The 26,996-nt window shown below is 39.6% G+C and overlaps 1 protein-coding gene and 1 long non-coding RNA gene across 8 annotated transcripts in view; one reads left to right on the forward strand and one right to left on the reverse strand.

The window, feature by feature from the left end:
- Positions 1-26,293, reverse strand: part of ADGRB3 (adhesion G protein-coupled receptor B3) — a 472,618-nt gene extending 446,325 nt beyond the window's left edge. For 2 of the 7 annotated variants that reach the window (XM_061358590.1, XM_061358593.1), the window contains exons 1-2: positions 26,036-26,289; positions 22,535-23,303 (exon numbers count right to left, since the gene is read on the reverse strand). In XM_061358590.1, coding sequence (XP_061214574.1) covers positions 22,535-23,288 — 754 coding nt within the window. In that variant the 5' untranslated portion in view covers positions 23,289-23,303; positions 26,036-26,289. Of the gene's footprint in view, positions 1-22,534; positions 23,304-26,035 lie in introns of all 7 variants that reach the window. The other 5 variants (XM_061358588.1, XM_061358586.1, XM_061358587.1 and 2 more) reach the window with 5 other exon arrangements.
- A 96-nt stretch (positions 26,294-26,389) lies between these two features.
- LOC133215002 (uncharacterized) overlaps positions 26,390-26,996 on the forward strand; it is a 61,490-nt gene continuing 60,883 nt past the window's right edge. Inside the window, exon 1 of the long non-coding RNA XR_009726293.1 lies at positions 26,390-26,505. This is a non-coding gene — a long non-coding RNA (uncharacterized LOC133215002). The remainder of the gene's footprint in view (positions 26,506-26,996) is intronic.

The following is a 26,996-nucleotide window of genomic DNA, read 5'->3' on the forward strand; positions in this document are numbered from 1 at the left end:
TTTCAACATTTCTCTACTGGTTTCATTAGCTACATATGTAAATGTGGTACTCACTATAAAGTATAATTCTCTTTTGAAAGAGTTTTGCAATGACATCTGCTAAAAAGATGAGATCTGGCATTTATCTGTAGCAAAGATTTCAGAAAGATCTATTTTCTCTTAAATTAAGACATTTCTATATGGTTGTTCTGTAGAGAACACAGCATGGTAAAAAAAAATAAAAAAAATTAAAACATTTCCTTGACATTTTGCAAACTCTAACACATTCCTCCAGGCACAAAATTTATTTTTATGTCTCCCCAGCAAACTACTGTGCAAAAGACTCCAGCTTTTTTTGAAAGAAACCCAGTATTTTTTGTTTATTTCTTGTGTATGAGAAGAACTGAAAAATATGAAGGTTCTTTAAAAGATGTACTGTAAATTTAACAGAAAAGATAAAATGTTCTATAGAAAGAAGCTCTCTCTGTGCTCACAGTACCAAAGTAGATTATTTCTAGGTCTCATTCTTATATCCTTTATGCCTCTTTCATTTCAGAGGCCATAAACGGCATTTCACATTCCCTTGAGGGGGGAAATATGCATATTTTTAAAAGCCATGTTTTTGTGAACAAACATATAAGCTTAATCTATTGTATTTTCTAATAAAGATTTCTTCTTTATTCAAATACAACCTCACTATGGATCTGTTCGTAGGAGTGTAGGAAATACCATGCTGGATCTAACAAGGATATAGCTAATTTAGTATTCTCTTATTACTAGAAGTGTCTTGACTAGGATTTAAAATATGTGGCTTCAAACTATAATAAAGCATGAATTAAAGTTTCTGAACTGTCATGCTAAGTAAGTGAGCCTTTTAGGGTTCAATGCAACTCAACAGATGTATGTCAGAATTTAAGGTTTTCTTCAGCATTGAGTTTTGGAACACGTAAGAATATACCTCCTAAACACACTCTGAAATCTAAGATAAGGCTTATGATGGCAAAAGAAATCCAAGGCAGACAGGCTTTTTCCAAACATCTAAATAGCAATTATTTTGTGCCATAAGAAAGGAATTAAACTCCTCTCTTGTATAACTGGGGATGTTCCCTTTTATTCCCATAGCTGTCTAATCCTTTTTACCAAGATCTCAGTCTCAGTGAATTAATTCTTTGCTTTGGTGTGACATGCTTGGTGTATTTAGCCCTAAGACAATCTAGGGGTGACACAGGAAATCATTGCAGGCTTTCCCCGGAGTATATTCTTCTCTAGTCTTCAAGGAATCAATCCTGAAATGAGAAATTGAGAAGACAAACAAGAAAAAGTGCTGGAGGCTAACTGAAAGACTGCCTTAACCTTAATAGCACAGGAGAAACTCCTGCAAAAGAAAACTGGATTGCTGTACATCCTGTGACCCCTTAAGAATCCCTCCAGGGTGAAGTATGTCTGCTTCTCAAATGAGAAAACAGTGATCCCTGGAAAGGCTGTTTGCTTTTCCGGTCCAAAATGTTTTCTGGAGATATTTATGATAGAATCCACCTTACAACAGAGAATCAGGAAAACCACTATGTACCAGTTAGACATTTTAGGCTTTCTGTAACCTGAAATATATAATTCTTGAGCTGCTTTTCCATTCTGAAATAAATGACAGTTTAATACTCAGAAAACTCAATGAACAGAAAGGCTCACCCTGGGGCAGTGGTGATGGCTGGTCCAATTTGCTCTCCCATGGTCTATTAAATCTTCCTACCCACATTTAGTTTTGTTCCATTCATAACCACTGGTCCTTCTATCATTCACAAATCAACTTTATCTGTCATTAAAAAACCACATTCATTTAGGAGCTAAATTCATTGAATCATAGAATGGTTTTGGTTGGAAGGGACCTTAAAGATCATCAAGCTCCAATTCCCTGCCACAGGCAGGGACACCTTCCACTCAACCAGGTCATGCGAAGCCTATTCAATCTGGCCTTGAACGTTGCCAGGGATGGGGCAGCCACAGCTTCTCTGGGCAACCTGTGCCAGTGTCTCACCATCCTCATAGTAAAGAATTTCTTCCCAAAGTCTGATACAAATCTCCCCTTTTTCAGTTTAAAGCCATTTCCTCTTGTCCTACCACTCCATGCTGTTGTAAAATGTCCCTCTCTAGCTTCCTTGTAGGCCCCCTTTAGGTGCTGGAAGGCTGTTACAAGTCTCCCTAGAGCCTTCTCCACGGTGATCAACCCCAACTCTCTCAACCTGTCTTTATAGGAGATGTGCTCCAGCCCTCTGATTCTCTGATCCTCTTTGTGGCCCTCATCTGGACTTATTTGAGCAGGTCCACTCCCTTCTTGTGCTGTGGGGCCCCAAAGCTGGATGCAGTACTTGAGAATGGGTCTCACTCTGCTGGTGAGACCCCAGCAGAAAGGGAGAATCACCTCCCTTGACCTGCAGGTCACACTTCTTTTGATGAATCCCAGGATTTCTGGGCTGCAAGGCACATTGCTGAGTCATGTTAAGCTTCCTGTCAGCCAACATGTCAGCCAAATCCTTCTCCTCAGGGCTGCTCCCAATCCAGTCTCTGCCCAGCCTATATTTGTGTTTGGGATTGCCCTAACCCAGGTGCAGGACCTTGCACTTAGCCTTGTTGAACTTCATGAGATTTGCACTGGCCACCTCTCCAGCCCATCAAGGTCACTCTGGATTGCATCCCTTGCCTCCAGCATATCCACCACAGAGCGTGGCGTCATTGGCAAACTCGCTGAGGGCACAATCAATCTCACTGTCCACGTGCCAACAAAGACGTTAAATAACACTGACTCCTGAGGACCACTGTATTAGCTTAGTTTGCTTACCATGTCTTAATTATTTCATGTTCAGGAGGACAAAAATTTCCTTGTTTTATGAACATATGTATTTATTAGACTATACAAATCCCTTACTATCAGATCATAGTGTTTTGAATGGAAAAAGTATAGCAAATATATATATGTGTATATATAATATACACAATGTATATTATAGTCTTTAAGGTATATGATTCAATTCATTGTAATATATTTGCTAAGTAATAAGGTGTAACAATAATGCCTCTCCTTAATGGACTGTGAAAAAAAAAGAAAAGGTCTGCATGAAACTTTACCATATATTATATATTTCTATCATTCTATGATTCCATGATTCTAATTGAATATCCTTCTTTTATGCTCATGTTTAGCACTGTCTCTTCAGTCACAGATTTATAGAATCATCGAATAATTAGGGTTGGAAAGGACCTTAAGGTCATCTAGTTCCAAGCTGCCTGCCATGGGCAGGGACACCTCACACTAAACCATCTCACCCCAGGCTCTGTCCAACCGGGCTTTGAACACTACCAGGGAGGAAGCACTCACAACTTCCATGGGCAACCCATTCCAGTGCCTCACTACCCTTACAGTAAACAACTTCTTCCTTATATCCAATCTAATCTTCCCCTGTTTAAGTCTGAACCCCTTACCCCTCGTCCTGTCACTACAGTCCCTAATGAAGAGTCCCTCTCCAGCATCCTTTTAGCCCCCCTTCAGATACTGGAAGGCTGCTATGAGGTCTGCTTGCAGCCTTCTCTTCTCCAGGCTGAACAGCCCCAACCTTCTCAGCCTGTCTTCATACAGCAGGTGCTCCAGTCCCCTGATTATCCTCGTGGCCCTTCTCTGGACTTGCTCCAACCAGCCCTTCCCTGTTGGTGAGCACGAGGTCAAGCATGGCACCTCTCCTTGTCAGCTCCTCTATTACTTGCAGAAGGAAGTTGTCTTCCACACAATCGAGGAACCTCCTGGACTGCTTGTGCCTGGCTGTACTGTCCCTCCAACAGGTATCAGGGTGGTTGAAGTCCCCCATGAGAACAATGGCCTGCAAGTGTGAGGCTTTTCCTATCTGTCTATAGAGCACTTCATCCACAGTCCTCTTGACCAGGTGGTCTGTAACAGACCCCCACAGTAATGTCTCCCATAGCTATTTTCCCTTTAACCGTGACCTACAAACTCTCTGTTGACTGCTCACCTCTCCCAAGAGTTCCATACTCTCCAGCCTATCCTTAACATAAATAGCAACTCTCCCTCCCTGTCTTTCAGGCCTGTCTTTTCTAAAGAGCCTGAAACCTTCCATTCCAACACTCCAGTCATAGGAGCCATCCCATCATGCACCAGTCTTGCATATTGAGGCAATGTATTTCAGAAAGTGTGGTCTTTGTCTTATAACCCTCCCTTGTAATTGCTTCAGCCCCCCTGAATATACTAAGAATAATTCATTTTATTTATAATTATTTATATCTAGTGATGATACTCATGCTTGTGGCTTTGAAAATTATACTATGTCTATACAGATGTTGCAGTTACTTCTGGTACTCAGACTAGATTTTCTCCTTTCTTCATTCAATTAATTACTTTTAATTCTGCATCTTGGTGTTTCCATAAATAAATCTTCTCCTTGACTTGAAAGGGTATTTTAATACTGTTCAAATATTTGGGGATACACTCCTAGCTCTGCCTAGGTATTTTTAATAAAATAAATAAGTATATACCTGTTATTGGTTTTAATCTTCTGTCCTAAGTAATTCACTTCAGGGTCTTTATTGTGGCTACTCTTCTTTCTTTTGTGTCCCTGCAAATGGCAGAGGGATTTGAACTAGATGATCTTAAGGTCCTTTCCAACCCTAACTATTCTATGACTCTATTCTATGATTCTACTCTTCTCTGAAGTCTGTGACGTACCATGATCTTTTTTTGTATAAACATTAAAGACTTGTAACTACATATATCTTGTCAATGAACAACAAATTTAGGTTGAAAGCCACCTTTTCAGTTGGATTATGAAGGGATCTTTTGCTTTGTTATTTTGCTCCCAGTACCCACTAGTATTTGTATTTCTTCCTCATTTATTGCTGACTTGCAAGTTTCATCAAATAGATTATTTCCTTTCTTAAATTACTAGTGAAGAGTTTATGCAAAAGTCAGTACCTTGTTACTATTAATTTACAGTCTTTTGTATAGCTGACAATCCACTTTTAAAAAATGTGTGATAAATTAAACTAATCTGAATTAAGTTTTGAATGGACATAACAAAAGTCTGAATAAAATCCACACATTCTCATCTAATACTTTCATTTACCCATTTTAGAAATAAATATATATACATATAATGGGTAAAATTTAGTAGTAGCATAAATTAAATAATACAGAAATACAGAAAATCGTGATTATTAACATTTTGTTATTATCCTTTCAGCTTGTTTTAATAGCTTTACTAGTCTAGGAATCAGATTCTTAGCACATGAAAATTAACTACTTTCTTGTTAAAGAAATTATAATTAAATCCTGCATTATTTACTTAGTTTTATAGTCTAAAATGCACACTTCCTGTAAAGCTGGATTCCTGCATATTCAGATTTCTTAGAGATGACCTTATTTCTTGCTTGTGAAGTTCTTCTTACTTATTAATCATTCTAGAATCGCCCTTAATTTCTTTTTCCTAAAAAGAAGCTTTTTAACTCAGCTATTTTAAATAAGATTAGCATCATCCCCTTTCCGGTATTTGTTTTTTCCCTATGATGTTGTAAGAAAATCCTTATTATCTTAACCCCTCTGGCTAGCATTAATCTATTTCTTTTTATACTGTCTTATCTTTCCTCTACAAGCTTTAACTTTGAATATTCTTGTCTGGCTGCCTCTTCTCTTTCCCCTTTCCAGAACACTATTCAATAGTGATTCCTTATCTTGTCTTTCAGTGCCAGAAGCTACCAACAGCATGGTAGAGCTGTGACATATCACAAGCAAAAGGGAAAGCATGCAAACATGCTCTTACTCCGTGTGAGTAAAGTAAAATGCTGTAAGAAGCTACTTTTTTTTAATGCAACCTGTTAGTAACACTAAACCTGACTTGCTAAACACCAAACAGTTTCAGAAATCTATAGATAAAGGCTGACATAGATGTAAATATTTTTTTGAAAATTTTCCATAGAATTATTTACTAACTATCCTTCAGATTAACTATTTTGGCCATTCCGCACACTGTCATTGTATTTTAGATAATTTTACTCTTAATTAGGATACTACTACCTAAAGTTAAAGAATAAATAAAACCATGGACCATTACAGTGATCAACAGGAATAGCAAAACTCACTGACGACATACACACTAGCTCTGATTATGGGTCTAGCTACCAGCTGAATACCGACGTATGTACAAAATATTAGAGATCAAGAAACCCTAACTATGAACCAAAGACTGAAAAGAAATATGCAACTCAGTTAGTTTTACCCTGAGCAAGGAATTGGACTATATGACCTTCAGAAGTCCCTTCAAACCTAAATCTATCTATGAGTTTATTTCACATAATTTCAAAAGTATTTTGGAATCTATTCACAAAAATTTGGTCAGGAAAGAAAACATTAGCCTGAAGGCACCACACTTAAAAACTCTTGAATTTATTCTTACATCCAGTTACATGAACACAATGAACTGATCTCAAATATTTAAATCTTAATATGCTTTCATGCATTAAAAAAAAAATAATCTCTATTTCAATCATATGTTTAGTCAGAAAGTTTAAGCTCTAGTCTTCTGGGACTGCTCAACATCTGAATTTTGCACACTTCATCACAAGGGGGAACACTAAAATATAACCAAACCATGAGTTTGGTCTCCTAAGTAAATTAAGTGATCTTCAAGGGACTGCTGTTAGTTCTAGAAGCTAAATTGCAACAAAATTTTCTAACTAACTGTTCTCACCCAATTCATGTTGTAAATGATTCCAGCTTCAACCTCACTTACAAATGCTTTCCAAAGGTTTCCCAGTTCTAACTTTACAACTATTTTCTATGTATTCAGAGCAGAATACAAAAAAAAATAAATAAAATAGTAACTCTAATATATTTACAAACATTTTTTTCTAAATGGAGAAATATAGAAGGGCTGCTACAAAGAACACTAGCACTTTGTTACTTTATGTTAGTAGTGCTGAAATGGTTGAGGGTAGCCTCACAAACCAGGTTCTTTTTGTTCTCATAAACTTTCCTGCAAAAACATTAGAAACAATCCTATGGGAATAAAATAGACACCATCTATGCAAATTTAGTAAAAAAATACCAATTCAGAAGATACTGTTTAATGTCATTAGGACATTGTTTGAATATTATAACTACATATTCCTCAGTCAGGTGGCATCGATTTGTTCCAGATTACCATGGATATGTACACAAACGGAACACAAAAAAGCACTAGAGATACAAAACTGACTTCCATGTGGTTGTGTTTATCATGTGACTAATAAGTAGCGTACACAAAAATGAAATTTCCTGGAAAATAGAAATGTGCAAAGGCTGTAAGGGACACCTGTGTGGACAAAGACACTTATGCATGATATCTGGCCAGAGTTCAAAATTCGTGTTACTATGTTCACCTGGGAGAACTACGACAAATTCAGATCTGGCAAATGTGCCAGAGACAGGGTGACTAAAAAAGGGAGGGATTATTTGTCAGCATTTCCTTGAATACAAAACAAAACAAATAAAAAAGGAATATAATGTTGTGATTGGTCGTTAAAGCTATTCAGTGATACAAATTAAGATTAACTGAATAAAGACAGCTCAGAGACCAAGAGTGCTCCCAGCACCATTCCCACTCAAAAGCACATAGATCTAACATTGTCCAGAAAAGGTCATCAGTCCATCTGTTTCTTTAGCAGAAGTGACAACCAGCCTACACAGATTACTCTCTCCTAACAGTATTTAACATTCCATAATCCTCAAAAGAAACAGAGACAATCCTATAAAATTCCAGGGTACAATCTAAAGTATTTCTATGCTATTGTAGACATAGTGAGCTAAAAGGAAGACAGTTGTTATTCTGCAGTAAAAAGCATTGATTTCAACAGTTTCTGATAAGCTAGAACTTCCAAATGAAAGTGTAAATAATTTATGATATCATTAGACTCTATTTTCTCTATATAGGCAATTATTTCCATTTCTGTAAGTTTATAGTGTGGTTTATTATGAATAATTTAAAGAAGAAAATGTACAATATACATTCAACTATTTAATAACTTTATTTGTTACACATTCAGATCCACAAATGAAAGTATTTTAATGTTGTTTATAATTCATGTGATTTCAAAGACTTTTGTATCATTGAGCTTAAGGTATAGTCACATTTGAGTAGACTTCAGGGCACTTACACACAGCAGATTTATTAAAAGTTTAGTAATCATTTGTGACAGTGAAACCACTGCAATAAGAAAAATAAAATCTTGATTAAATAACACCTGTCCCTTTGTCTTTCTTACACTAGCAACTAACTTGTAACTGTGCTTTTATATAAACAGAGAAAGAAAGTTTATTATAAATAAATCTAGAAATTTCACTGAGAACTGAAGAGTGCGTGTGGTTCTTTGTAGTATTTTTTATGTTTAAACAGACGAGAACCCAAAACCAGAGAACACAGAAAGACTCTCTGGTTCACCTTCTCTCCTTCAATCCTACTGCCATCAGTGGAAATTAAATACTAACGTAAGCAAAGCTTGGCAAACAACATCATGAAAATCTTCAAGGTTACTGCAAATGGATTAACTCACAATATTTGCACATGGTCTAGATACCTGCTTTGGTGTCTAAAAGGGGACTCAGCAGAAGCGGAAGCTTCATTTCAAGCAAGTGGTGCAGATGGCCTGGAATTAGCTCCTGAAGAGCCTATGTGGGGCCATCCCTGTTCCAAATGGGCTTCCAGGACTACAGAGTGTACTTTGTTCTCCCTTCAAGCCTGGTCAGGGACATAAGTGACCACCTAGGTCTGCTGTGTGCCAGAAAAACAAATCTAACCTCCTGATGACCAAACCTCTACATGCGCTTGGCGAATGCTATATACCTGAGATAGCACTGAGCTGAACCCAAAGATTTTTTTGCTCACTTTTATTCAGAAATACCAGACAGGGAGGAAGATGGAATATGCCTTTCACATATAAATATGCTGCTTAGTGTAAGCATCTCTGAAGAAGGAACAGATATAAATTCACGGTCATCCTTAGCCTGAGGAACCTTAAGCCCATTATTTCTCTTTAATGGAATACTGCCCTCACTAGTAGGCAAAGGTATATTTCTCATATCCCTGTGAAACTACAGCACTGCATGAAATACAAAAGCAAGTTTGATGGGGTCAGCAGAACCAACTCAGAGGAAACCCCAATCTGTTGGTGGTTATATTAAAAACAGGGATTCTACTTCTTTGCCCAAGCCTCTGTATTTCTTGGGGTAGCTGAATTAAAGACAGTTTTTTCTTTTGCTTTGTTTTAGTTGGTTGAGTTTGGGTTTTTTTTCATTTGTAATCCCTACAAAGCTTCTGTTTTTGTTTACTTCACCTACTTTATGTCCCATAAGGGATAAACTATAAGCTTAGAGTACTAATATGACTGGAGTTCTGTGAAAGTGCAAGCTTCTGGGAAATCCGAGGGTTGAGCTGAAAGAGTATTGTAAAGAGCTAACAACCTAGAGAAAAGAAAAAGTGCAGGGACAAGGAAAAAAAAAGTCAAAAAACATGCTTAGAGACAGTATAACTTCAAGGAAAGCTTAAGTATGTATAAACTTTGTGTTATGAGCTGCAAACCAGGAAGCCTGCTCAGTATTTAGCTGTAAGCTCCATCAGGGCAACATGACAATTTCTAACAGTTACAAATTACAAATACCAAATATGCTGAAATGGACTTTGTGGCCTGAGGGTCTGTTTTATGAGAGGAACAGTGTGTGATCATCCTTCAAGTTAGCATGCACATAACGTATTCTCTGATCAACACAGCACTTTGTGCCTTCGCCAGCACATCACTACCACAGTGAGCAATGTGTGTCTGCCAAAGGAACAAAGGAGAATACCAGGGCTCTTTTTGCCTGCATGCCAAAAAGATCCCTGTCCTGAAATAGTGGGATTCTGGACTATATCATAGTACCAGACACCATCTTGATGTCGTATCACAATAGTGTCTTTCCATAGAAATACATCTCCATTATTTTTTTTTCTCAAGAACCCTCCAGTATATTATGCCTAGTCTCCACTATTTATTTATGCATTTTGAATTAATCTATGTAACAGACAGAAATGCTTTATAAATTTTCATCTTTTCAGCCAATTTCTAATCTATTTTTTCTAAGGTTCACATAGACCTGATTCTTTTTAATTTGCTAGAAAGATCACCCTTAATTAATTGTATTCACCCTGATAATGTATGAAGACTCTAAGCAGTCACAATACATAAGCTCAAAATGTGCAATGATAACTGAGCTGTGAGGAAAGACTGAATGGACAAAATCTGTAAATCCTTGGCTGGTATTAGACATGTAACAAAGATCCATATTAATATGGCTACTCAATTCACAACATTCACTGCTGCTGCCTGTATTTTTTAATTGATCTCTTTCTGTCAGAAAAATACCAACCAGGTCATTGAAAATATCCACCCTTCATTTTAATGCAAAATGATTCTCTAAGCTCTTCCATACCCAGCTATTTGAACTGAAATGCTATGGTTGAAGTATATGCCTGACAGAAGACAGACCTCAGAAATGTAAAAAAATCCTTAGACACTATGCCACAGCATTATTGCAAGATATTCAGTTGGGATTTTAAAAAATGGCAATTAACAATCTCTGAAATTTATAATTGCTGGACAGTGTTTTGGTAGATCACCAAAACATCCTACATGATTGCTTTTGCAGTTTTCACCTCATGCTATCCAAGTAAATTATAAATTCTGTTCTTCTTGTCATGTTTTTTTGATAACCTTTATTATCTGTACTCACATCCTTAAGGGTCACATGTTCTTCCACAGCTCAATGATACAACGAATATTGTCTTCCTATACTTCATAATTTAATACCTTCTCCTTCAGGAAGAAACTGCCTGACAGTGGCTGATATCTCAAATGACTATCAACTTTGTGTTCAAACATATATCATATACTTAAAATGTTTGGTGAAAGAAAAAATTTGAGATAAATACAGACCCAAATTTACACAAAAACAAGAACTAAGAGGGATCTATTCCTATAGTAGTTGTGTCAGTCATAGCCAAACATCAGCCAGCTTCTCCTAAAGCATTTTCTGGATAGACATCTAGTGTGATACCATTTGTCAAACACAAATCAACAGGACGATTAACTACTTATTCTTTTATCTACTAAAAAAAAGAGACAGGCTTATAGAATGATGAAAGTTTATAACAAATTCCATGGATCCTCTTGGCCACATTCAGAAGAAAGGAAAAAGTAAAAAAAACCCCAGTGATGATGACCAGTGCCATTCTTGTTAACTAATTCTAAGTGTTCTTTAATGTAGCCCTAAATCCCAAGAAATACAGCACCACCATTGCCATTAAAAAGCCTCAGGACATGTCAAGTATTGTCTGAACTTATCTTCTTCTTCCTGGAGCTGTTTAGCTTATTTAATGACATGCCAGCTATTGCCTGATTTGTTTAACTTCTGCTTATCTTTGTAGAACCATATTCTTTTTATAGATGGTAGCAACAAGCAATTATTCTGTATGGAATTATGTACTTGTTATTCACAGCACAATGATGCAAACCAGAAGAGAACAGTCATGGCAATGACAGAATGGTTTGAGAGCAGAGGTGTCCAAGAAGCACACACTGGATGCAGTGCACGGGAGTATAGGTCAGCCAGGATTACTGAAGAGCAGAGAATAGCACTGAGGATCCCAGAGCAATTGAAGAATACACTGACAATCAGTTAAGCAGGGCAAATCTGGGAACTGGACAAAACTAGGTTCTAGGATAAGGGCACGCAATGACAGAACAAGGGGGAATGGCTTTAAGTTGTCAGAGAGAAGACTTAGATTAGATATTAGGAAGAAGTTCTTTACTAGGAGAGTGGAGAGACACTGGAACAGGTTGCCCAGAGAAACTGTGGCTGCCTCATCCTTGGCAGTGTTAAAGGCCAGGCTGCATAGGGCTTTGAGCAACCTGGTCCAATGGAAGGTGTCCCCGTCTGTGGCAGGGGGGGTGGAACTAGGTGATCTTTAAAGTCTCTTCCAACATAGAAACCATCCTATGATGCTATTTATCAAATTTATGTAAGACTGTACATATATAGTATTTTTTATTAATTTATAATGAATATTTTTAATATTGGTTTATTTGATGGTAATTACTATTATTAGAATTAATTTGTTTAATAATATTTAGAGAAATATTGTTAACAATAGAATGATAGTTTCCTGTTCTAATATTGATTACTTAAGGTGCCCACATTTTTAACTGAGGATGTTTACCGGCAAACCTGCTTTTAATTAAATCCCACTTACATGAATAATCCTTTTGATTCAATGAGATTAATTATGTACAAGTGAACATAAAAGAAAAAATTTAGTCACATCTGAAAAATATTTAGTTGCTACATCCTGGCATACGTGGTTTCCCCTTCATGTCTTATATTTATGATATAAATTATTTTATCGTAAAGTTACTGTATGTCTTAGGTTGTCAGACTAAAATCTGGTGGCTTTTTTTGCAGCGCTTCACATTTCACATGGACAAAAAAACATTATCCAAAACCGTAAATAGCATGGGGTAGGAAATAAATGTAAGGGTCCTTTATTCCCTTTATATATTTAATCCGCAAAACAGCCAATAAAGTCACACTTTCACTTCAAGCACCAGAAAATACTGGAGAAAACATGGATTTTATTTTCATCAGAACTATGGGGGAAAAAAAATCCTTCAGGCTTAGCAGCAATAGCATAATCTATATATTTTAAGTACTGTACGATGCCAATTACTGAGCAAACTACAAACTTTGATGTATTTATCCTCATAATAGCACCAGAAGCCAGGGCAGTACTACGCTAACAATAACACAGGGAAAAGACATGATGTACAGAAGCTGCATTTACAAATGAAATCAAATAAATTTACATGCCTCATCATCACTTCTAAGACCTACTCCCAAAATGGAGAGCTCTGAAATGTACATCCTTGGGCATCCCATACCTGCTGGTGTCTTAAGAGTCACAAGCAACATGCACAAGGTGCACACAGAGATATGGGCAGTCTTAGCTGTGATAAGTAGCAAACTCCTAAGAATTGCTTGTGCCTGTTTACTAGTAGGGCCAAGGGGGTTTTGGATTGCAACTCCCTGACCAAGTTTTGCAGAAACCACAGCCAGAGATGGTATCCTCCTCTTGTAATGGCATCCTTCTTTTATAATCTTCCATGTATGTACTGTCAACCCAGACCTGGACACCTTGTACACAACAGCAGCCCTGAGGCAACGTGGACTCAGTGGCTCGGCTTCTCAGAATATTCTGTCTGGTCAAGGAATAGGAATATTCTTGATATTTCCCAAATCTGAAGCTGCCCCAATTTTTGTGGATAAATTAAAAAGTTGGTGGACTAAAGACAATGGATATGTAATAATTTGAACATTCATTTATGAGACAGTAAAACTCTGGTTCCAGGCCCAGCTCCAATTATTTTTAGGTTTATTACATTCTCCCAGGATAACACTATCAAACTTCTGATTATAATCCTGCTTCAAGAATTGAAACCTCTATCTATTGCATTTATGAACCCAAATAATAGCATCATCAGATGAAGCCCTATGACACTATTACATACTTTATCAGGTGTTGGGATTGGCCAATATTCCAGCCTTGGCACCCTCTTCCCTTCCAAGGAGAGTGAAGCTGTATGATACTCTCTGTATTATCAGTGACTTCCTAGACACTGGGTGCAGATGGGACCAGCTGGACTAGACTCTGTCTCATATTACACTTGCAGTGCTGAACATTTTTCCTGCTGTCTTTTGTCAGTATGAAGTACATCTATCAACCTTCAAGCCTACCAGTATGGAGCATCTGTATGTGTGCCAATCACTGCAGATATCAGCAAATGCCACAGAACAAATGAAACATTTCCAAGGATAAAAATATAACTTGTTATAGTTCAAGCTGAAATGCCCAGCTTTGCAGACAATTAAAATCCACATACACAGTACAGAGAGTACAGAGGGGACTGAAAGGAATATATTCATTAGATAGAGAAGCAAACACTGTATAAAAAGTGAATCATACGATTCAAAGAAATATTGCACATATCTACAGACTTTAGATTTTACAAAACCGTTTCATTGAAAGTGTTCTTGCATGAATCATGTACAATATAATTCCTCATAATCAATAAACAGCATGAATTCAATTCCCTGATTTTCCAAACTGTAATTTAAGCCCTTCCTAACCACCCTACTGGAATAATCACTAAGGGCATCACAGACTCATCCCCAAGCACTCTGTGTACACTTTCACAGCAATCTGCACCACTCTTTAAACGGTCAGCAGGAAGCCCTGGATAAACACGTCTCTATTTTGAAGGATCCACCAGTAATACTGTAACAAAACCTGGTTTATCTGCCTAGAAATACAGGATGATATAACTGGCTCCTAACATATGCAAAAAAGCAGACAATGGTAACATCTATTGACCCTTTTATAATAGACTGAGGCTTTTTTGCCAAGCAAATCTAAACCTGGATGAACCACTATTCCTCTCCAGCTCTTTCCTGTAGCACTTCTTGGTACTGATGGAGGTTTAGGTGGGCCATCAGAGCACACTCACCCAATGTGAAGATCACCAACTAAAAAAACCCTCAAGGTGAACAGTTTTCAGCTCAGCTGGTGTATTGGCATAGCTCAGCAAAGGGAAAGGAGTGAAGCCAGAGCCATCTTGGCAGCAATGGGATCTCAGATTCTCACATGCAACTTGTGATAACCTCACTTGATGACATGGGTTAACAAATTCTCACTTAACATAAGGTATTTCCAGTGTTAGCTGGAAGTGGTAAGGTTGGAAGTCCTGCTGATCATTTTCCACAGCTAAGAGTCAGAGAATTGCTCTTCACCCTTCAGTGAAGTCATTCAATAGCAGACAACTATCAGCTATGGCTGAAAGTTATAAACCATGCTATAAGCAAGCACTGTCTCTACACAACTAATGAATGAGCTTGCAGCACCTGAAGGAAAACAGCAGGAACTGAAGTCAGCTCCCAAAGTGTCTTCCATCTCATGAAGAACAAAAGAGAGAAAACTGGTGAAAATTGCCCAAAAGGTTATGACACATTGTTTACCCCATTGTTGACAATTTTCTATCAAGCTATCAAAAAATGGATGGTATTTAAGTTAATATTTGTTGTGGTGTTGCCATTTTAAGAAGGTATAAATAAAATTTGGACTAAATAACTGAAAATAGCTTGCTTTAAACTTCATTTGAACATATTTTCAGGACCATCAAAGAAATACCGAGTATGTCATATGCCTTGTTTCCCCTTCAGAGAACAAAAATGAGAAACTGAAGCAAAGCACATAAAGAGATAGGCTAACCAGCTAAAAGAGAAAGATCTGATTTACTTAACCAAATGTCAAGGATGTTTTCAAAAGTAAAACTACAGAGAAAGAAAATCTTAATTGATACAAACTATGAAATAATTTGTTTTTGGTAGAAGGAACACATGCTACCACCATTGCACATCTCTTCCATGGGTTCTGATCTAATCTTCATTTAGAATGAATTATATTGATAGCATGGGGAATTTGCCTTGAGTAAGGACAAAAGTTTGGCCTTTGCAGAGTAAAATAACACCAGTCTCATACACTGTTATTATAGATTGTTTTATTAATCCCAGTGGTGGCTAGTCCATCAGAAAAATGTGGTAGTAATTTGACAAAACTTTACTTATAACTTCTCTAAGAAATTAACAAAACTGAGAATGACTTTGAAAAATTTTACTGTCTTCCTCTTGAGATTTAACTAGGGCTCAAACTGAAATATTCATAACTCAGTAGTGCATAATTTGTAAATTTGTACTTCTATCATGTACAACTTTCTCTATCCTAAAGAGCATTTTATATTTCTTGTTAACAGTGAATGCAAATAACACTCAGTGGAATTCTGCAGTGACCTTTGTTTTATTACAATTACTGCATATTTATAAATGAACAGCTACACTTCAATTTGAGAACTACAACTTTGAGTTGGAATCCTTTGATAAAACACAACTGAATAAACTTCATAAATGTAATTCCCTAAGAAGAGAGAAAGAAAGTCTCCTCTGAAAATTCCTCTGTGTATACCAACACACAAAGCAGATTTTTCCATGCTTTTGCAAGTAGAATACTAAACAAAATAGCGATATGGATAGATTTGAACAGAAGGGGATAAACTGCTTAAAAAGAGCACAAGAACATATTGAATGTAATAGATCATACAATGGCGGTATTAAATAAATGTAGAAAATGGAAATACATAGGTATAAAACACTGCATAATAATAAGAAACGCAGTACCTGCACTATGTCATAATATAATTACATGTAATGTCACTAAGGCCCAATAACCGAAATCCCACTATGTAAACAGAATCACCATTAACTTCTGTTAATGGCTGTTCTACCCGTGAATGCTTCCACATTTGTCAAAAGCACAACCAAATCAGAGAGCGAGGTCTAAAATACAATGAACATATTGTGTACTCTGCCCACCCAGAGAAAATGTAGTAGAAGTATTTAAAAAAAAGGCACAGTTTACTGGTATGAGACAGGCAAATAAAGAAGCTATAATAGAAATTGAAATATTTGATGGCACAGGACTCATTACTATAGAGTCCTTATTCACTTGAGGCAGCAGCAAGACAGTCAGAATTCTGTTCCTAATTTGGACGTGCTTTGACTTCAGTGTGAACACTTAATTTCTTTATATACCTTCTTATTTATATTCTGTGCTGTTTAGAGTGGACGTCTCTAGAAGTATTTGTCCTCAGCCAAGAGCAGGTTTCCCCAGTGTCTGATGTACAATAATGCACATAAATTGAGGTTTTAACCAGAAACGGCAGTTTGGGGAACCAAAATCCTGGTTTTTGTTATAATGCAGCTTCCAGCATCGTATTTCATCGAAGCCATGAATGTTTTAAGCAAGCAATGAGCTTATGAAAAATGAGTATTCTGATCCTATACAGTACATTTGTGATGCCTCAGAAGGCAACCACTTGAATGCAGTAGGCTGACCTTTCCCATAAAGTAATACTCTATCTTGCTAGTGTGAGAGGTGCTAAAAAAATTCTGATAGAATCTGTGATATCAAGAAGTTAAACACTCAGACATACATAATACATATAACCAAGTATCTTTACTAGGAGCAAGGCCACGTATACAGGCTTTTCCTAGCAAAAAGGAAATTCTCTGGGTATCAAAGAAAGTATTTGAAAGTATCAGAAAATTCACTGATGGATTGATCCAAATCCCACCAAACTCAATACACATATGTGAAGTGCTGATTACTCTTGCACACAAACTTCTAAATTTTGCAACAAAACAAGAAGTTTCGTAAGTCTACTGAAGGAAATCGGGTGGAAATGATCAACACAGCACAAACTGAAGCACACTCATTAGTGGTAATATCATATAATTCCTGAAAACAAAGTCAGGGCTTATTAATTAAAATATATTTAATTAACGCTTTTTCTATAGTGCATCGCTTCAAACAAAAAAAAAAAAGAGAATCTGAAATCAAACTTGCATGGCTCTGATATAGCATCCTATTATGAGTGATCCAGAGTGACCCAAATATGTACTAAGAACCTAAATGCTTTGGGTGATAGTTTTCTTCTAGCAAAGTAAGTCAGAAGGGGAATTATATGAAGCACAGTGGAGTCTATAGATTTTGAAGCAACTTCCTTAAACTGGGAACCAGACCCATAAAGAAGAAACATAATGTCTCTAGCTGATTTTATGTAAGTTTCCATTATGGTTTTGGCCATGAACATTTTAGGAAGAACAATATCCAAGTAAAAAAAATATTTAAAGTGAAATTATTTTTCTTTACATTCTACATTTTCACTGAGGTCAAACTGCTCATTAACTGCTCAGGACCTGCGTGGTAACAGGTTATTTTAGTATGTCAGTTTTAAGTTATAAAGCAATAACTCATAATGGAAAATAGCTTTCACACAAAATTAAAAAGCCTGTTCTGTTAGTGCTCATCTTCCTTTGTCCCTTTGAACTCATGGATAAAACAACCATTGCAAGCAGCTGGATATAAATACTATTAAGAGACTTCCAAGTATGTTACGATACTCATTCAATATTCTGGACAACAGTTTTATTTATTTTGGATTTTCTAAATTTTTATTTATTCTCAAATAGTTGCTGCACACTAAATATTAAATATCCCTATAGAAGTGTATGGTTGTTAGATGGCATTTTGTAATTTTTTATCTTCTCAGAAAAATCCTGCACTGATTTAACAATTTTAATCCTCTGATGGAGCCATGCTATGACATATTACTTGTGCGTATGACTTTCTGACTAGGGATGTCCAGCCTACTCTGCCAGCTATGTGATGAATACTGTAAGCTCATCCTGAATGTGTGCAACAGGAAGTGGGCATTCATGGAATGACATCCAAATAAATGCATACATGCCATGAAAGCTTAAAAAACCTCTCTGCATCCTACACTTTACTGTTATTCTACAATGTATCATAAGTTATTTTAAAGAGACATCTATTACAGTAAATCTTCTGTTAAGGTCTCCCTGTTGTTTTTAGATCTGAAATCAGAAAAAAAAAATCAGTTGCTGAATCCAGAGATGCTAGTAGACAGTGAGCTGTTAGAATCTGTGACAAAGTTGACCAATGCTGCATTTCTAGCATATTAAGAAATTCCTACTGCAATTAGACTGGTTGAATAATTTTGGACTGGCTGAATAAGATACGTAAGATTAAGGCTGGAATGACAAATGCCAAGATTTAATTAATGTGAATACCCCCTCTCTTCTTTGCTTCTGTTGGATGAGTAAGATGCCAAATAAATTGTTTTCATTGTTTTATGATGGCCCCCATCAGATATGACAGTAAAACACAGGGGGAAGCTGTCTTAGTTTTTAACTATTGTAAAACTCCACAATAATATTATGGCTTTGTAATGGTCATAATAAGAAAAGATATTTTTACATTCTTAGTGTCATAATTCAGAAAACTGTATGGATTGACTACATGCAAAGGCTTTACAGGTCCACTAGGACTGGAACTGAGTCCTGTCTTATTGATAGAAACTTCGTGATATACTTCAGTCACAGCACTGAAGATCAAGTAGTCAAATTCCCCCAAGCCTTTAAATTCAGGACCCTGTCAGAGTGTTCACTGAGATCTGTTTGCTAGTGCTTTGATCGAGGCTAAGAATCTCAAATGTAAAGCTATGGAAAAGTATCAAGCTACGGAAAAGTATCAAGCTACAATGAAATTGAGACTTAGTGAAAATGTGGCAATTTTCAATATTGCTTTAATCAGTGACACCACAGATGATCTGCCTATGGAAAAAATGCTGACTAAACCGTGTATTTCCAAACCATTCTATTAAAAAAAAAAAAAAGAAAAAACCTTCATTTTTTGACCTAGTTCCTTTTATTGTTCAACACTTCAGCACTGTTAGAAACACAATCCACCACTGTATACTTGTCACATCTTTTGTAAAATGCAACACTTCTTTAAAAAGGAAAAATACTGACTTTCAACCATTTTCCTAAGCCATTTATCATATTCAAAGTTATAAAAATCTTCAGAGATTCAAAAGAGAAACAGTAGGTTTTAATCTAAATTCTCTCTATTTACATTATGGTTCAAAAATGTGACTGAAAGTAGTTTGAGGAAAAGATTTAGAACTTCATACATGCAAGCTCCATGAAAGCAAATCTGAAGGATGGAAGGGTATGCATAATACTGCAGAAAGCTGTCAGGTCTTTGCAGTTCCTTTTGGAAAGTCATTGCTAGGCGATGTCAGTAATACATGAATTCACAAAACACCATCTTACCGAATCTGGAGCACTTTCACAGTGTTAGGCAACCTCCATTCCCCTTCAGACTCAACTTACACTAACAAAACTGTGCTCTCAGCTGCCACTATGAACTCTGACAAGAAGAAACCATTCTCTTAGTTATTGGTCAACCTTACTTTTGCTTCCTGTGCCGATCTAACTTGAAACAGGCTGCCTGTGAAAACAAAATTTTCATGTCTTGCCTAAATGTCTACTGACACAAGTGATGAATTACATTATGTTTGCAGCAGGAATATTCTACAGTTTGGTCCCACAGTCAAACCTCCAACCAAACCACAAACCAGCTTTATACATACAAATGCACTGACTCGTGCTTGATAAGTACGACTGTATATATCTACAGAAAACAAAGACTCAACATACCTCTCCTGAAGATTTTTAGCATTCTGAGGAAAGGGGGAAAATGCTTTAAATAGTGAGTAGAAGATGAAGAGCATACTACTACTGAGAAGTACCATGAGGCTTAATTTGCTAACTGATTACAACTTTTAGTAACAATCTCATGAACAATTTCCAAAGTGCATTAAGGTAATAAAATTGAACATTAAAATCATTATATTAATGTCCAAATTCTCAGCAACACCAGGAAAACACTGAGTACAGTGAAAAACAAGTAAAGGAAACCTTCCAGCTATCAAACATTTCCACCCCCTCTAACAAAGCCATTTCTAAAACTCATACCCAGGAAAGCCCACAAGTAGGGGCAAGAATTTAAATATGTCTGAAATTGGAAGCAAGATATGTTGGAAATGGGTTTCAAAATATAAGGGGGGGGGCCAAGTGTTTGCCCTTAAGCTTCCTCTGTCCTTTCCGCTAAGCACATTTCAGAAACGTGCTTCAACTGGGAGACGCATCCCCGTGGGACTCGGGGTGGTTTTGAGAGCTGCACGGTGCACCCTCTGCTCTCGCACTCCTCCTGCCCAGCCCCACCGACAAGGTGGCACCTTAGGATGGAAATCAGGGCCGGGGAGGGAGGATGGAGGATGCGCCTTCCTCCCGCCGTGGGAGTGAGTGAGCAGCGCACCGCGGCTGCGCCTCCTTCGCGCCTCTGGGGCTGCGGCGTTTGTGTTTTATAACGGGCTCCTCGGCTTCCCTCGATGACAAACACGACGGAGGTGGGGAGCCCCTAACTTCCTGGCCCCGCACCCTCGCAACTCTTGGGTCTCCCGCACAGACCCGGCCCTACCGCCTGCGCTCCGCGGCAGGGGCTGCCTCCTTCCCCTCTCAGGGCGCTCGCTAGTTCTAAACGGTGTGAAATACCGTTCCCGCCGCTGCATGGGAGGGGAACATGAGGGGGAGCGCCCCTCATTTCAGACCCTTGCTTTCTGGGCTCCGAGCTGTTGGGTGCTGAGAGAGGCGCTGACCCGTAAGACACCTCATCTCTCCCTCCCTCCCCCCGGCCCTGCCCGCGGCCGCTGGCACCGCGGCAGCTGGAGCGAGTCCAGCTCTTCTTCTCCCACAGCACTGGTGCTTGGCTGCCCTTAAAGAAAATCCTCTCCTAACAACGTGTCAATGTTACATTCCTCCACAAAGCAACTTCTATTAGGGGGGCTGGGAGCTTGGCACTGCCTCGCCACAGACTGGGAGCTTTGTGGCTATGCAGAAAACAAGGAGAGAGAGAACATTTCCTGCATTAAAATGCGATACCCTGGGCTCGATGATTTATCCCTTGCCGCATGGGCACATCCCCCCCTTCCCCCATTCCCACATGGCTGCTCTGAAGGACCTTTTCACCCACAGGTTCAGCCTATGCTTCCCCTGCCTCCCATCCCCAGTGTTCTTCCCAAAATCACTCCCAGACCTCCCCAAAATGTCAGAAGGCCAAAATTGGAGGCATGAAGCAGAGAGGCGAGGCAGATGGCTGCCATCCTAATTGCTGGACCTTTTGCCTTCCCACCCTTCTACAACCCTCATGTTTTCCAGTGGGGACATGAAGCAGCTGCTGAGACCGAGACACCAACTCCCGCACACTAATACTGCCATGGGAGTCAGAGCCTTGCCTCCTGGAGCCAAGGCTGCCTGGAGAAGGGGTGCAGCAGCAGCCTGTAGCCCCTTTCTAGAGCTCCCAGCATGTCCTGACTGTGCAGTGCTTTACGTCTCTAGGCATCTTAGGTACAGAGTTTACCCTGAAGAACTGCATTTGCTTCTGGGTTTTTTTTTAGATTTGTTGAGCTTTGGCCCACTTGGAATCAGGTGTCCTCACCATGGTAAATCCCTTCATCTTTTAGTCAGATTGCCCACATGCCTTTGGAAACGTTTTCCTTGCAAAGCCAAGGGATCATATAAAAAGAGCCAAGATTTTGTAGTCGGGTGGTTGCAGTAAAGAGGTGGTGAGGGGGAGAGAGATTCCTGTCTCACCACCTGTGGGCATTACTGTAAGTGGGAGCTGAAAACAGATGGATCTACTTATGAGGAGCCTCAACAGTGCTCAGCAGAACTATATACTGAAGGTTAGGCCAGTTTAGAAATGGGAATACAGCCCTCCATGCACTGAGCAAAAGTGCATCTTCTCCAGCCCTTTCACCTCATCTATAGGCAAGTTGGAGTGAAGAGCAGGTCAAATGAATGTATTGACGAGAGCTGGTAGCTGGACCTACACACTGGTGTGGGATTTAGCTCACACACACCACCACCACCCACCCCCCCACCCCCCCAGGAAGAACCTACCTTCTTTAGGTGGTCGTTTGGCTTCTCTGGTGAGGTTGCAGACCTGGGTGGTTTGCAGCTCCTGGGTCAGGCAACCCTCCGTCTGCTCGTTGAGGGGCAGCACAACGTTGTTGAGCAACACCAGAGACTGGTCGTCTATTCCCCATTCTCCCAAATGCTGAGGGCAGGTGCATTTTGTATACATGATCCCACAGGACTCGGTTCTCCCATTCTCAGATTTCAAGCAGCTCTCCAACCAAGTGCATAACACATGGCACCCAAACTGGCTTGGGCTCACCTTGTTCAACACCAAAAACTCAAAGAAGGATTTTTGGTCATCTTCTTTTTTGTGTAATCCTGGGAAATCGATAGGATAGACACGGCGTATCTGAATAAAATTCTTATCATACTGCAGAAATACAAAAGCATTCTTGGAATCGCAGAGCTGCATTATAGAGTGGTTATTTTTTAAAAGATCCTTTATTTTTTCATGGGAAAAATGATCAAACTGATAAGCCAAGAGGGAAAAGTTGGAGCAGCTGAAGTCCTTTTTGGAAAATTTTAGGTAAATACTATATTTGGTCGGATCTGGATTTTCCAGCGTCCAAGTGCAGTTTGTGAAGTTTTTAGGAAACATTTCACTTACAGAATACGATCCATAAATGACCCCCTTCACCAGCGTGGAACACCAGAAGTCTTGGGCAGCATTAAATCCAAACATAACCAGTAGATAGGTGGAAAATATATAAATCAGCAAATTACGAACAGCCTTCATCCTATGTCATTTGGCCTGCAGGAGATGAAATGAAATAAAAATGCAAGTAGAATTCTTCACGCATAGAAAACCAAACTCATTCCAATATTCGAGCCAGCTGTTTTCAAGCTTGCAGTTCGAGCCCCTTTCAGAAAGAAGGGCAGGTAATTTGTATTTTATAAGGCGAGGGCCAGGACCGGTGCCGTGAGCGCAGCGCCATCACGTGGCCGTCGCAACAGCCACGGCCTCTACAGTCAAATTGAACAAAGCCAACATCTATTAGATTATTAATAGGAATGTCCTCTCCTGTCTAGGCTGTTGTCATCATGGCGAGGACCAGAAGCGCTCAGCTCAGGTAAAAGCCCAGGCGCCTCACCCCGCAGACTGATAAAAGGACTTTTTATTTATTTCTTTCTTCAAACAGTAAATAAGTAGCCTGCTATAGTCATATATCTGCATATACAATACGCACATGCAGAATTCCACTGGTACAGAACACAGAACAAGAAAGCCAGTGGCATCTCTTGTTATGTGTTATTTTTCTATTAAATCTGTGAAGTAGCTGTGAAGAATTACAGCCATAACTAAAACCACACAAATTATTATTTGGTGCAGATGGGAGGGTATCTCCAATATGCCTACATGCCCTCACCCTGGCCACCTGGTCCCTATAAAAAGAAAACCCAGGCAAGAAATGCTGAGATTAATGTATTGCTAAAATTTTGAGGCTACTGGAGAAAGAAACAAAGACGGATGAAACTAGTGCTGGTCTGGCACCACCACTAAGTGTCAGCTTTTTTGGATATTAATTTCAATGTGCTTCAACCCCTAAGGATGAATAAAATGGACCACTGTATTAGCACCTACAAGCAGTATCTCTATATAGCTGTCAATGCTACAGTAGGATCCCTGCACCTATTGAACTGCACTTGCCCTCTTATTACAAATATCTTGTACTGTCTAATTAGCTCCTGCATTTTGCAGACATGCAGTTGAATGATGAAAGACACATTACATTACATTTTCTCTGCTAGTATCTCCAAATAAAGCTGTTTTCCTGCACCTGTCAACTGCCACAGCCTCCACATGCTCTATTCTCTTTAACAGTGGCCTGGGTTAATAAAGTGAATCTTAGTTATATTTACCTCTGTAACGTTATTAAAAAAAAAATCAAATTGAACGTTTTCAGAATTAAACTTTAAGAAGTTGCTTATCTCTTACAAATGAAAAGCTTTTCACCTTCTCCTCTTAGATGCAAGCAGACAGAAGTGATGCCAACCCAATTTCGAAACTCTAGATTGCAGTCTCTTTCACTGTTGCTCTGTAAGCAGAGGCAGACACACACACAGAGGCACTGTTACTGAGTTTTGATGTGTGTCTTTGCTTAGCTTTTCATCTCCTCACCAAACAGCAAGGCATCTTCTGTCTCCCATTGCGTAACACACAGCAAATCACTGGATTAAGCTCCCTTGAAGAGATTTCCGTATCTCCTAGATTATAATGCGAACTCTGGATCTTGAAAAGGGCAAAGCAGCACCAGCTCTAGCCCTCTTTATAGTGAAGGTTTAAAAAAAAAAAAGGGGGGGGGGGGGGGGAGAGCAGAGCTGCTTATGGGTCTATCCACACGGTCGGATTTCCTCCTTTCCGAGCGTCCGTCTCAATGAACAACACAGTCCTCCGTCTCCAAATAGCCTCGGTACAGCATTTAAGGTTTGAAAAAAGCAGAAACTTATTGGGAATTCTGGAAACAATTTCCCCTTTGCTGGAGCACTTTGCAGGCAATGCAGTTCTGCGCAGTGTTATTCAGGATGGTGTAGGCGTTGAAAGCCAATGTGACAATAAGTGTCTAAATTAGGAATTCCACCCATGAAAAAGGATTAATTTTACAATCTGGAAAGCAAAAAGGGAGCTTATTTGCTGTTCTGTTCGAAAAGGAAAAAAGCCTCTGACTTCTTCTCATCCTGTGTAATATTTGCAGTAGAAAAATAAAGACGTATGCAGTGCTAGGCTCTTTTCTATGAAGAAACATAATCAAATAGCCCTCATTTCAGTGGTGCATTTGTTCAGGCAAGGCTACAGAAACACAGCATTGTTTTAATCTCTCTCTTCCCATGTGCATCACACAGATGCACACACACACTCCAACTGAGCGTGCCGGCAGCATTTCGGTTAGTTTGCAGTATAGCTAGATACTAAAGCAGTCTGCTCACTGAAAGGATTAGGCACTTAAAGATTTTTTTTCCATTTCCATAGAGGAAAGAGTTAAAAAACGGCCAAAGAGGCTTAAAGTTCCCCATTTGGGAAGGGGGAGAATTCTCTTCTGCTCAAAAGCAAACGGGCGTTTAGTTTGGATATTCCCCAAACTGATTTTCTAGGCGACACTGTAGTTTAGCCGAACATAGACGGCGCCATCACTCCACATATTTTTTTTTTTTCCCCAACAGAAGACCCGCTGACTTCTCTTATTTTAACTTCCTATTAACCTAGCATCATCACACTCCCCCCCTCTAAAATTACCCCAATCCTGCCCAAACCGCAGGTTTTCTCGGTCTCGCTGGAAATTACTCTCAGGGAAGCAGACTTGTCGCGAAACGCACTTCTCTTAACTTTTAAACTGCAGCGCTGAAGTAAATGCGGAGATCATTTTGTATGTCCCTATCCTTCAGCAACAGCCTGTCCCCCTCCTCCGCCACTTCCTCCCCGGAATCCCAAACTAAAAGCTCTCCGGTCGTAATCCCTGGAAATGGAAATGCCCCGGGCACCCTTACCTTCCACTCCGAAAGCTGTCAGGCTATTTCTCTAAAACACTAGCACCATAGGCACACGTCCCAACAACAGTGATGGAGAGACTCCCCTTCTGTCGGAAGCACCGTTTCCCATTTTCCCCGGCTCAGGTTCAAAACCAAGATGAAAAAAAGCAGCAGAAGATAAAAAACGCGGCGAGAAAAACCCCGCACGCCACACACACACCCCACCGAGGAAAAAAAGCAGCTTTGGCGCCTGATCCACCAAATCCAGCCACATGAAGGGAAAGAAAAGAAGAAAAAGCACCTCAAACCAGCAAGACTGCGGGGGGAGGGAATGGAAGTGGCTGAGCAAGCGAAGGTTTTTTTTTGGTTTGCTTTTTTTTTTTTTTTTTTTACTTGAAACAAAGTCTCCGCACAGCAGCGCGATGAGCGGCGATGCCAGCCAGGCGACGGTCTGAGAGGAGGACTAAGGCGCTAGTGCAGATTTGTTGGTGGGTTTTGTTGTTGTTGTTACTAATAGAGTTATTCTTCTTTCCTCACTCCTCCTCCCCCTTCAGACACCGGTGGCCGGGCAGCGGCGTGGGGGGTCCTCGGCTGCCGATCCCTGGGAGCGGTGTGAGCGCCGGGCGCGCAAGGAGTACGGAGGGAGCGGGAGCGCGGCTCTGCCGCTGCCTCTGTATGTGCGTGTGTGTGTGTGCGTGTGTGTGTGCGTGCGCGTGTGCACGCGTGTCTGTATGTAAGAGCCAGCCCGCCAGCCGGCCGCGCCGAGCCTCCGCGGGTGCCGCTGCGTGAGTGCGCGCCTCCGCGAGCCCCCTGCGCGCCTCCCCCTCCACTGGGCTCGGGGGATGGCTGCGCGCCCCGCTCTCCTGGGGTGAAGGAGGGGGGAGGAAGAGAGGGTGGTGGCGTGCGCGCGCCTGCGCACCTCTCCGCGCGTGTGCACGCGCGCTAGTGCGCGTGTGCGTGGGGCGCTACCCTCCCGGCT

Source organism: Neopsephotus bourkii, unplaced genomic scaffold, assembly GCF_033783945.1.
Source record: "Neopsephotus bourkii isolate Nb327-2 ecotype Australia unplaced genomic scaffold, CSIRO-AGI_Nbou_v1 NB_947, whole genome shotgun sequence".
NCBI classification, from domain to species: Eukaryota; Metazoa; Chordata; class Aves; order Psittaciformes; family Psittacidae; genus Neopsephotus; species Neopsephotus bourkii.